At 39.6% G+C, this 12458-nt stretch overlaps 2 protein-coding genes across 2 annotated transcripts; both read right to left on the minus strand.

Annotated features, from left to right (window-relative positions):
* Positions 1-11: 11 nt before the first annotated feature.
* LOC137951811 (geranylgeranyl pyrophosphate synthase, chloroplastic-like) lies at positions 12-3329 on the minus strand. The gene is made up of 3 exons (XM_068798736.1): positions 3024-3329; positions 2752-2840; positions 12-1264 (listed from the first exon to the last, which is right to left on the minus strand). Exon 3 carries the CDS (start codon positions 1222-1224, stop codon positions 82-84), a length of 1143 nt encoding a protein of 380 aa, XP_068654837.1. The 5' UTR covers positions 1225-1264; positions 2752-2840; positions 3024-3329; the 3' UTR covers positions 12-81.
* Positions 3330-5129: 1800 nt separating this feature from the next.
* LOC137952019 (protein RETICULATA-RELATED 4, chloroplastic-like) lies at positions 5130-12348 on the minus strand. Its single transcript, XM_068799062.1, has 8 exons — positions 11517-12348; positions 10651-10719; positions 8626-8757; positions 8469-8522; positions 8301-8345; positions 6330-6469; positions 5685-5810; positions 5130-5598 (listed from the first exon to the last, which is right to left on the minus strand). Exons 1-8 carry the CDS (start codon positions 12045-12047, stop codon positions 5550-5552), a joined length of 1146 nt encoding a protein of 381 aa, XP_068655163.1. The 5' UTR covers positions 12048-12348; the 3' UTR covers positions 5130-5549.
* Between the last annotated feature and the right edge of the window lie 110 nt (positions 12349-12458).

Raw genomic sequence — 12458 nt, forward strand, 5'->3', positions numbered from 1 at the left:
ATACAACAGACTCTTAAATCCTACATTGGAGAAGCAACCAAATATATTCAATCCAACAACAGCAACTTTAAATAGTCTTCATTAGTTTTGTCTGTAAGCAATATAATTTGCTAAGGAAATAAGGGGTATGGCCTTCTCTGGATCAAAGTCTAGCAGCTGTTCTTTTGCTTCTCTGTTTGACTTCTCTGCAAACTCTCTAGATTTGTCAAGGCCAATAAGCTTAGGGTAAGTCGTTTTGTCAGCCAGTAAGTCTTTGCCGGCCGTTTTACCCAGTTCTTGTGAAGACTTGGTAACGTCGAGAATGTCATCCACCACCTGAAACAGTAAACCAATGCACCTAGCAAACTTTCTCAACTTTTCAATCTCCTCGTCACTGCCACCACCCACAATGGCCCCGGTAACCACAGCCGCTTCCAGTAAAGCTGCAGTTTTATGAACATGGATGAATTCAAGGATGTCCAATCCCACCCCCTGTAGTCCTCCGGAGACGATATCCACAACCTGCCCACCAACTAGACCTTCACTTCCTATTGCCTTTGCCAACTCTGATACAGCACGGACTATCTGAACCGGAGATGCTCCTGTTGTGGCAGTGACCATGTGCTCAAAGGCGAAGGCCAGGAGTGCATCCCCGGCTAGGACAGCCAAATCCTCACCAAAGACCTTGTGATTAGTGGGTTTTCCTCGACGTAAGTCATCGTTATCCATACAAGGGAGGTCATCATGGATTAAAGACATGAAGTGAATCATCTCCACAGCACATGCTGATGGCATGGCAGTAACTTCAGTTCCACCAACAAGTTCACAAGCGGCTATGCAGAGTACAGGTCGAACACGCTTGCCGCCACCAAGGAGCGAGTATCGCATGGCCTCATGAATTTTGAGAGGCTCTTTAAGAGAAACAGAACTATCAAGAGCTTGGTTTACAGCAGCACCCTTCTCCAACATGTAACTCTTGAAGTCAAAAGTATTTGGGTTTCTTTCGGATTCTTCTGTGATAATTAGTTCTTTGGCTACCGAGTTTGCAGAAATTGGGGTTTTTGAGAGGGTCCTTGGAGTAGAAAGAGAATAAGATGTGGAGAAAATAGAGACGGAACTCGGGACTCTTGTTCTCCTCTGACTAAACATTGGGAATGTGGTGGATTTCCATGTGTTTGCATGGTTAAAGAGTGAACAAGTATGAGGGTTTATAGCCCACAAACACAAATTGGCCGAAGAACCCATATAAATCTACCTAGAGTTATGTCACTGGCCGTGCTTCCTCCTGAAAATAAATAAACAGGCACAAAGTAGAATGTTAGGATTCTAACTCCATTGACACTATTATAAAAAAGGAAAAATTAAACTACAAAAATGTGACACCTTGTGATAAGTCGTACTGCAAAGTCTAACATGGAGTAGTAAAAAATGAGGGTTAGTGATAAGTAGTTTATGGTCAATACTGCCGCACTAGTTAGAAGGTTTCAAAACTATAATGATGCCATAAGAGGACAAAGAACTGTGGCTTTTAGATGTATGGAAGATTTGAACAGTAATGATAGAATCCTTTTTTGTGTCAATAGTTACTGGAACAATTCAATGATAATTCATTTGAAAATTTTCACTTGCAGATGATGGATTGTATAGGATAAACTTCCTGTATGACAGCTCAGCTCAGGGTAGGATCAACAATGAGAATTACTGGATGCTGATGGACAAGAAAAACAAAACAAAAAACTAGCCTTCTACCACAGAACACGTGGCCACAGGTTCATAAAAGCTTCCTTATCATCTAAGGAAAGTTTTAATGTAGCAATGGATTTAGTAACCAAGCTAGTCCACATTCAGAGACTCCGATACTTAGGTTTTGAAAACTAATAATAGAAATTGTTGGAAGATATGGTGGACTGCTATTTTATACGGGAAGATTCTATAATGTTCTCTCACCCCCAGAGAAGGAGTGTTGGAAGATGGGCCTCTGAAGTAAAAGCAAGATCAGCTGAGCAGACAAAGACAATTATGGGTCAAACAATGATGCCAACAAATTGGGGATTCATTTTGCTACCTCAATTGTCCTAAAAGAGAGCTAGCAAAGTAACATTATGGACATTCCAGGATCCTAAAAAATGAGGAAGAACAGATACAAAAGAATTTCTCCAGCAGGTGGAGCTAGAAATAGATCAGCTTGGAGAAATAACCAAAAGGTGGAGCTAGAAATAGATGAGCTCAGGGAAATAAACAAAAGAGAGAAGGGTAGGTATATTTTAAAAGAGAGAGAGAGAGAGAGAGAGAGAGAGAATAAGGTTCCTAAAATGGAAAAGTTAATACATTCGACAGGCTCTCTAGTTAGAACAACACCTCAGCAGTCCTGAATCAGATACTATTGGGCTTTAGCATTTTGATTGAGATAACTAACAAGGTAGGATCCAGTGAAAGGAAATCTTCGTTGGGTTGTGATAGCAGTAAAGAAGCTCACACAGTAAGATGGGAAGAAGACAATAAGCAAGTTGAGGGAGCTTATGAATTGAAAACCATGAGCAAAAAGTTTCCTCTGAGGAGAACATCGTGTTTTAGACATAGTAAAATCTGAAGAAGAACTCCTTGTCTTTTAAAAAAAAACAATTAAAATCTGTATGCAAAGAAGCAAAAAGGATAAATTTAGCTGATAAAATGTTTAAAAGATGAAATAATTGCTCAAAAACAGCTATAATATGACAAGAAAAATCACCCAGAACAAAAAAAAAAATGCAAATAGAGAGTGAAGATCAGTACCTGAGATTAGATACGAATCCAACAACTCAAGGCAACAAGACAGACAGAACAATGCGTTATCCACCGATCGAAGCAGGTTCTCTCAAAATCTAATGAGAGAAAAAAAAAAAATTCTTTAGAAAGAGCTAATCGCTCCCTGTGTCAGAAAATTTTAAATTCTCTGCCACCCCACTTTCGCATTCACAACGCATTTTTGATACAAAAACAAACTACGCAGCTGCATCAGCACCGGTGCTCAAAACTCCTCATCAGAAACAAACAAAAAACCATACCTCTTCGTCACGCTCCTCCCTACAACAACATCAGCCTGGATTCGAGCAAAGGAGCAAGATCCATGAGCCGAATTTTCTCCACAATAAAATCAGGGCTGTCCGACACTTAAATACTCAGCATCCGGTCTCCGAACCAAGTTATTCTCAAAGCGGCGAGTGGGGATTACGTGGAACGGATAATGGCCCCTCCAAATTTGTCTCTCTCGAAGCGATAGAACTGCGAGCCACAACCCATTTGCCATCGGCAATCTTCCAAGGACCCAGATGTCGCGACGCTTTCACAGTTTTAACTCCTTCTGTCAAAGGTGGAGTCTGATACTGCGTTTAGGGACCATCGAAGGATGATAACAGGTAACGACCGCATGATATAGATGCCGAGCCGGAGAAACTCAATAACGGTCGAGTCAACCCGGACTCGGTATATGTGAGTTTAAAATTGTGGAATGTGTGGTTCATGTCATCTTGTGCTTGTTCATTAATCTCCACCATGACAAAGAATGGTCAGTGGAGGGTCCACTATGAATTTTAAGCTAAGGATAAGTCTTATCTTCATTGAGGTCACTATTCGGCCTTATTCTAGCTATGAACATAGTTGTTAGACTCGTCAAGTTATATCGGATTTTGGACTTGGCGAGTCGAATCAGCTCTTTTGTTTCGGTCGAATCCTTTCTGAGTTGGATTTTTATGTATGGGTGCAAGTACATTTTAAATTTGTGGATTCTTTTGGAGCAGTTGTGGCGTTGATATAGAAAAAAAGTCAAGTGTGAACAGACACAAAATACTTGTTCTTCAATGTTCTGCACATTGTGGTCTTGAATTGCTAGCTTTCATTAATAGGAACAGCGTTTGATTCAACCCTAGACTCGTCTAAAATACTTGTTCTTCAATGTTTTTCATACTGTGGTCTGGGATTTCTTGCTTACATTAATAGGAATTGGGTTTAAGTCCATTTCACACACACAAAAAAACTCATTATATTCTAAAACAAATTGGGTCACAAGTGTCAAAAATTTACATGTTTATTATCTGAGACAGTTGTTGCAATTCAATTTCAGCCTCTCAATTGTCAGGCGATCATTCAACTATAGCCAACATCAATTCAATCGCAAGCAATTGCAATTCAACAGTTCAGTTGCAGGAGCTAAGCAGTAGTTCAATTTTTTTGGAGTTTGGACTTTGAATGGAACAAGCAAGACAAGACCACATCCCTCACATGTTACACTCCGGAAGGTTTCAGATAAGAAGATAGTCAAGTCTAAATTATTTTCTGTGGTGGGGGCTAAAGCTCTGCAAAGAATTAATGAAGCAGCAATTGATGAGAAAGAGAGGAGTCATTATGGATCCCTGAAGTGGATTTTGGTCATGAATGAATATATTCCGGCCAGGATTGGTTAGTAGAGATTTTCCAAGGGTCTGAGTCATAAAGCTGTGATAGCCCTCCTTACACTGCAAAGGAATAATACTGCAGAGCTTATTTGCTATGAAACTATGGACCTTCTGTGTTCCAATCTTCATGCATCTCAGACAATTTCACAAGGAGTCTCCAGGTACTCAATCTTAATGGAGAATTGGGATATAAGCTATCAGTTGATAAAAAAAATTTATAACCTACAACATGCTTACAGAGAAGCTAATGCAATAATAATGCAGTAGTAAACACTTCAGTTAATTTTACAGCCAGGTGAAACATCTTGCACATCACATTTTAAGGATCCTAAGACAATACCTCTAACCAATACCCAATACCCAATACCCAATACCCAATACCCAATACTAAGATGCAATGTGATCAAATTTTTAAGGAATCCCCATCCCTGTTTTTGAAATGAAGCCATGTACACTGTGCAATAAGGTATTTACTGTAAGCCCTAAAACTAGTTTTCTCTGTCTAGTATTTATGACAATGGTTTATACAGTGTTACCCAAACTTAGGGAGACTTGAACTCTTTGAGTGCTCTCACTGTTCTTAATAGTTAGTCAGGTCTAGTAGAGTTGCTGCAAGTTGGATTTAGAAAAACAATAATTAATAAAATAAAAAATAAAGTAAGACAATCGAAGGGATACCAGAGGATACTTGGCATACGAGTCATAGGGTTCGTCCAAGCGACAAGTGAAAACCTGTCACATATTTAATGATACCAAACGCTCCAACTTTATTAAGAATAATATCAAGTGACCTCATATTGCCACATCAAGAAATTCAACCACTAGCAATCAATGACAAAAAGGAAAAGGATGTGAGCAGCTTCACCAAATTCTGAAAAGAAACTGGTCAAGTTGCATTTGTTTGTCGATGGATAGACCTTGTTTCAGCAACATGAACTTGGGGAATCTTGATAGAACTTGGTGGTTCGAGTTGCGGAACCTTGACCGAACATGGTGGTTCACATCCCAAAATTGTTGCTACGTCAAATCTTTATAGAGCACTACTGTCTTGTTCAAATGTAACTTGAATCAAGAATGGAGTTTTTTGGATGATAGGAGTCGCAAGAAAATCTGTGGATGCCTGTGAATCTTACAAGCATCTTACTCGCGAACCTTTTGAATCCCGATCCAGCGAGCGTAGTCCACCCACCTGTACACGTCAATGACATCCTGTGTTAATTGGAAACACTACTAATCTTGAGCTCAGGCACAAAATAAAATATTAAGGAAACTCACAGTAATGATCCCAAGAATGTGTTGCCTGTCCGGAAAGCGAAGCACAGTGCACTTAATAGGAGTTTGTGTTGATGGAGCATTGGCTCTAAAATTCGTTGTTCCACCACACCTGCCAGTATTTGGTACCTGTTGAACAGAGGAATTGAGCAAACAGTTTAGTAGATTATCTGAGCAAATCTATCCTCTTTATAATTTTTTTCTGCAGGTAAAGATCAGATTTGACCCTGAGATACTTTTTTAGGAAGAAAAGCTTCTTGCAGATGAGCTTGAGTTCACATTCTAATTTGGTCAAACAACAAAGTTTTTTTTGTTGTTTCTACTACATCATAGGCAGATGAGACCATTTTGATGTCATATAACAACTGTATTTTCTCACCTGCCTGAACCTTTAGTAAAAGACAGGTTTCTGTAATTACTTAATAATGTCCAGAATAAGCACTAGCTCCAGCAGCTAAATGATCCTTTATTTAATTTTTCTTTACTTTTTGAAAATGATAAAATGATGTGTAATATTGCAGTAAAATGCCTTGGGTGGTTCTGCTGGCCAGCTATCTTCGAGAACATTTACATGATATAGAAACATCACAGAATGGCACGCATAACTCACTGAGAAGGCAGAAAAATGAATGTGTTAGAGTGACATACCGAAGGTTGCTAGAAACAGCCATATAGACACCATAGGCCACACTGGTTGACACAATAGGAACGTCCTCTGCTTCTCCAGCAAATGCTTTGTCAACTGCTTTTCTTGCATTAATTAATGCATTTGTTGCTGCAGTACCAACCTGGGAAAAAATCAGCCTTTTTAAAGTTTCACAATGTTTTTTATCACAAGCTTCTACGGCAATGACTGCTAAATTTACCTCACCATATAACTAAATAGGGCATATGAATGATAGTTCAACATTTTAGGTGCCACATAAAACTTCAAGGTCCAGACGAGAATAATTTAATCCACTCAAAATGTACACATGTGAAGCAGTTAATTTTGCTGTGGTGAAAACAGCTATTCTGAGAAAAAAATTCTAAAAACAAGCAATAACTGTGGACCAAAAGCAATAACTTTTTTTTTTTTTTTTTTTTTTTTGAGAATGGGCAAACTAAATGAAAAACACAATACAAGAAGCAGCCGAAGAGGCCACCGGAAGGCACTAAGAAGTACAATCAGCACTAAAATTAATCACAACGTTCAGCTGGGATGACCCATTTTAGCATAATGATCAGCAAGGGAATTGGCCTCCCAAGACACCCTGGACCAAATGCTTGTCAAGCCCACTACCAGGTCTTCAATTTGTAAAAATTCTGGATAAAAGCGCCAACTAAATTTGTGATCCTCTTTGGCCCATGAAATCGCCGATTTGCAATAGCCTTCCATGATTATTAGGATAAAAAAATAGCAGATAGATCTATAATCCATAAAGGAGGCTATGGACTTACACCTTGTTAGAATCTGAGAGAAAAGTATCGATCTCTCCTGGTCCCCACTCACCCACCACGAGGGAACAGGGTCACCTAGCGAGCTTCCGTCAAAGTTCAATTTGAGATGGCCCGGGGGAGGGGAGAATCCAGGAAGCGATCAGCTTCAATTATAGCACATCACTACTGCAACTTCCCACCACTTTTCTCTAGTTGTTGCAGCAGGGATCTCTTAAAAGTCGTGCAGGAGCTTGGTCAACTGCAGAATTCCATGAATTGACTTCTCTATCACCCTCCCCACCAACACATTCTTAGGTAAGAAACTGCAATCCTTTTGCTCTAACCAAATGACCAAGAAATGGCAGCGATTGACATGTGCCACAGGTGCAGTCCTGTCTTTAGCAGAGGGATGGAAAAGGAACCAGCAATCATGACGGCAAGACTGTTTTTATGAATTCTAAAATGCAGCAGAAAGGATTCTAAATTTCCCTTGCAAAGGAACAAAGTAAAAATTGGTGGTCAATATTTTCTAAGTCATCATTTCAGAGCTTACACAAGGGGCTGGGAACATTAAGGGGTCTAATTTAGTTTCTAGGACTGTTTAGCATTTCAGTTGCATCCCAACAACCAAGTCAGCTGAAATCCAATTAATTAACGTTGGTAGCCCAAAAACTTTAACATTGAGATCACCAAAGCTGTCAAGAAAGCATGCAAACACCAGCACCATCATCAGAACTTGCCCCAGCTATGATGGATGCAGCCAATTAAATCCTTCATTCTGCTTTGTTATCACCAGCAAAGTACACGTTTTTTCAAAGTGATTCTTCACCACTTCCATCCCAATCCTTTTTACCCTCAGTTCTCTGTTCATACAGCCAAAGTCACATTCTTGACAAAGGAATGAAGGCATAATGTTCATAAATACAGATTTCAAGTATTTTATGGGTTTGCTCATGAATTTGATAACTTAGCCTCTGAAAATATTTTGAAAGAATTGAAAACTGCTGAGAAGTCATCAGATAGTAATGGTTAAAGAGCCCAGATATGTATTTCAATGGGCCAGACTGCTTAATTACAGAAGTGCCAACTAAAACTTGAACAAAATTTACAACTAACAAAACCCTATGATCCTACTGCCTACATGTACATGCACAAAAGAAAGGGAACAGAAACTTCTAATCAATACAGAAGTTAGCATACCAGAGAAGCAGTAGTTCCCACAACAAAAAGCTTTGATCCATTACGCTGCAGAGATTACCATCACAAATTAAGTTTCATAGATACAGTAAAACCGATTTGCAGAATTTTAAAGAGAAAAAACCTGTTTGTTAAGAAGGTGCACAGCTATGGATTTGGTACATTACTTACCACAATTGCACCTATTCTCTGAAAAAATGAGTAGTGCGTTCCTGCCAAAGCAACCTGCAGAAAACAGCCAGTGGATCAGATAATTAACTCTAGATAAGCAAATTACTAAGCACTGAAACCATTACCAGGTCATGTTCAACAACTACTGGAAAACTACCTGGAAAGCATTGTCAGGACAACCATGAAAGAACTTTGCAATTGGTCCTGCACTGACTGCAAGAGACGGTCGAAGAGAAACAGTTGGAGCAGGGAGCCAGACAAGCATAAAGTCGGCAATTATGGCCATCACCTAAAAGGAAAAGTGAATTAGCATGGAAAATACCCTAAAAGCATTTCTTAATACAAATGATAAAGCAGTTGAATAGAGCAATCCAAAAATAGATACTACCACATTTTAAATTTGGTACAGGTAAGCAACAATTTAACATCTCCAGATTTAGGCAATTTAAAATGGCACAGGACCATTTCCACCAGCAATGGTGGCTTAAAAATATTAAAGGCTGGCTACCAAGTATATATCACCTTACAGGCAACTAGGTGAGAGCAATGCACTGGGTAATCATCTGGATTACCAACAGCTTCCTTTTCATTTTTCTCTAAAATAAACACCCTTTTCCCCATAAAATAAAATTTTTATTGAAAATTTCCCAAAGCATAAACTTGTAATCTCTCACAAATTGTCTGAAGAATTCAAAAGGAAAGTGAAGTAAGGTCCAGAAACAGGAAAGAAAAACAAGGGTAGGGAAAATAGACTAACAACAATTAAGATACAGTAAATCTTTCATACTACGGCATTGGTCAGATTTCAGCAAACTGGAGCAGGGTTCAATCAAGTAGCTGAAATTTGATAAGCATTGCCCTGTTTGCAATCTCTAATGACCTTGTATTGGTCAGGGGTCTTATCCTAAATAAATATTATCTTACTCCATACAGGCTTCTGGTAGCAAGTATTCAAATTTGATGATACATATCAAAACATACACCTGGTGTATCTATTGTAAGGTGGGAACACTAAATCGCTAGGACTGAAGAAATTCCATATATCATCAAACCCTAGCACAACCTCAATTTTGGCCACCGACATCACCAACAATGTTAAACAGTGAGCCAACTCAAAAATTATAGTGACATCACTTTAAACCCTGACAAAGTACAAAGTTTCCACCATATAAAAGCTGAATGTTCCTAGTGGAGTAAAAAAGAGCAAACTTTCAGCAAACGTTCCAACATCACATCCCTTCTAGATACATTTTCATGGAGATTCCAACAATGTTTACTTACGCTCAAACAAAGCATTAATTCATATGGAATAAATTATTTCCATTCTGTTTTACTCTGTGGCCCTTTTGCTCTGGGGCAGTTACCGAGACAAATCAGGCATCTATTCCTTATGTAAATTTGCAAATCAGTAACACTATATTCTGCTTCAGGAACAATTCCAAGACAGCAACATTTCCATATTGGTGTGGCAGTTTTTTGCTCTAAATGATGATCACATGATTTTGAAACTTATATAGTAATTATGTGAGTTCAATTTGAAAACTTAGGTCAATCCTTTTCTTTGGAAAAAGTTGGTCAATCTTATTTTTCAACAGGGCTTCAGGAAACCTCATAATCTCAGTCATCATAGTGCTTGATTTGCACATGCAATGTAAGTTAAGCAATTGACTCAGATAAAGAAGCATTGCCATTGAAAATAAAAGAAAGCATGAAACAAAGAGTGAGCACACTCATGATGCTCATTTCAAAATATGTGTAATCTACTCAATCCCACAAAAACAGTTGCACATACCACACCATACCACAGACATTAATATAAGAAGAAGATGTCAAAACTACTATTACTATCAGTATCACTGCCCAGGAGAAACTCATCGATAGCTTTCTGAGAGATAACTGGAGCCTTTTAACCTTCTGAATTACAGTATCACCAGCTTCAAAATTTTTGCCAAGAGACAAGTAATTATAACTCACGGAGAAAGCTTTTGTCATTTGTCATAAATCTTACATATACCAATCAATAACAAGATTATAGATATCAATACCCTTAAAAGTTCACGATAGTCAATCTAGGTTACTGCAAGCCTCATGCAGAATTTCATAGTACAGCTTTCAACACCTCAACAAAACACAAAAAAAACAGCCACACTAAACAAAATTAGTAAGAAAGTAAGGATCATACCACATCTGCCAAAACAAAATCCAGCTCTTTAACAAAATTTTCTCTCCGCCGTTCCCACTCTGCAGCAGTCTGAAAGATGTAGCTTAATTAGATTAAATTCTCGTAATTGACTAAACACTAAAAAACAGTCTATCACCCACAATCACTGTGGTAAAATATATCAGCTTCCCGAAATTGAAAAGGTTTCTTCAGACATCCACATTTTAAGTCTAGTAATTTTGAATAGAAATTGAGGAACGAAGTTCCTTAAGCACTTTACGGATAAAAAAAGCCTCCTTTCTCACAGAAAAAATTGCACCAATGAAGATAAGAAAGTTTCTGGTTATGTTTGAAAAGCATTGCAGTACTTACACAGCATAGAAAATGCACGAAATGACATGAAAATGTCCACTCCTATCACCGCATTATTCTGAAGAAAGGTGCCTCAAAAGTTCATAAAAGGGGAAAACTGGGAAACAACCATGTTCTTGTGCATATTTGCAGAAGCACCATATTTCAAAAATATATCGGACAAAGCAAATTTCTAGATGCGGTTTGTTATGATGTTGAAAGCGGACAGAGAAAGAATATTAGAACATAAACCAACAAAGGCCAACTAGTTTCTAAGTCAAGCTATGATTGCAATCTGCAGTTGCAGTCGCATTACACGTCAACAGATTCCATGCATAAAAAGCAGTCATGCGACCCATCATGACAATTAGAAACACATCGCGAACTGAAATCGTCTGTTTCGCCAGAGCATCAATCACACTACACAGCAAAAGCAAATAAGAACTCAAATAGGAATTCCTCGATTGCATCGAGCTCGGTACATGACAAATGATCTAGAGAGAGTCTAGAGAGAACGAGGGACAGAAAAAAATGACCTTTGTGAAGATCCCGACCCCGCATTCCATAGCCACTTTAGCGAGGAAGAGATCGTCCGCGAGAAGCCTCTCCTTAAACCCCCCAAACTGCATTAACCACCTCATGACGACCGACTTCTCCAGATCGGCAAATCTATGCACAATAACTCCAGGCACCTTCCCGGCATCAATAGCCGCAGCCAAATCCTTGGGCAGACTATCCAAACTCCTCCCAATCTCCGCGAGCGCCAACAAGGCCTCCGTCCGGTTCCTATCACTCGCATCTCCATCATGACCCTCCCCGCCACCGCCACCGCCACCGCCACCACGTCCGCCGCCGCCAGCTCCCCCATTTCCTCCCGTTCCTGCGGATAAAACAACAAATGACGGCCTCCTAGAGCGAAGCGGCCTCGCCGTGAAACTCAGGGAGGGGAAAGAGCGAAGCGGGGAGCAGAGCTGGAGAGACAACGGCGCGTCGATGCGATCGAGGAAGGTTCTCCGGTGGCACCCAGAGGGAATGAAGTGGCAGGAAGACAAGGCCGCTGCCGCCATGGAAGGAAGTAGAAAGGAAGCAGTGTTACAGGTTCCGTGGTGATGCAAAGAAAGAAAAAGCGTCTGGCAGAGCAGAGCTGCAGAAGCGAAGTAACTGTCAGTGCCCTAGAATTTGCAGAATCGACGAAGGTTTCATTGGTGACTGGGTGTGGTTGGTCGTTGGCAGCGATACCATATACGTCATGACACGACTGAATGAGGAGCGACGACTCTGTGACAACTGAGAAGTCGCCGAGGCGGGTGTAGAATCTATGACCGTTTTATGTATGATAAAATGACAATCGAGAAATCCTTGCAAAAAAGGAATCGGAAATAGAAGGTGCTTTTCAGCTTCACACATGAGAGGGAGGGATTTAAATAACGAAATGCCATAGCTTTTTGGACTTCGTCAGTCTCTTTCTCTGTATGCGT

Source organism: Aristolochia californica, unplaced genomic scaffold, assembly GCF_029961685.1.
Source record: "Aristolochia californica isolate CCGP_79_NKW_82.1479 unplaced genomic scaffold, dmAriCali1.0.hap1 SCAF_15, whole genome shotgun sequence".
In the NCBI taxonomy this organism is placed as follows: Eukaryota; Viridiplantae; Streptophyta; class Magnoliopsida; order Piperales; family Aristolochiaceae; genus Aristolochia; species Aristolochia californica.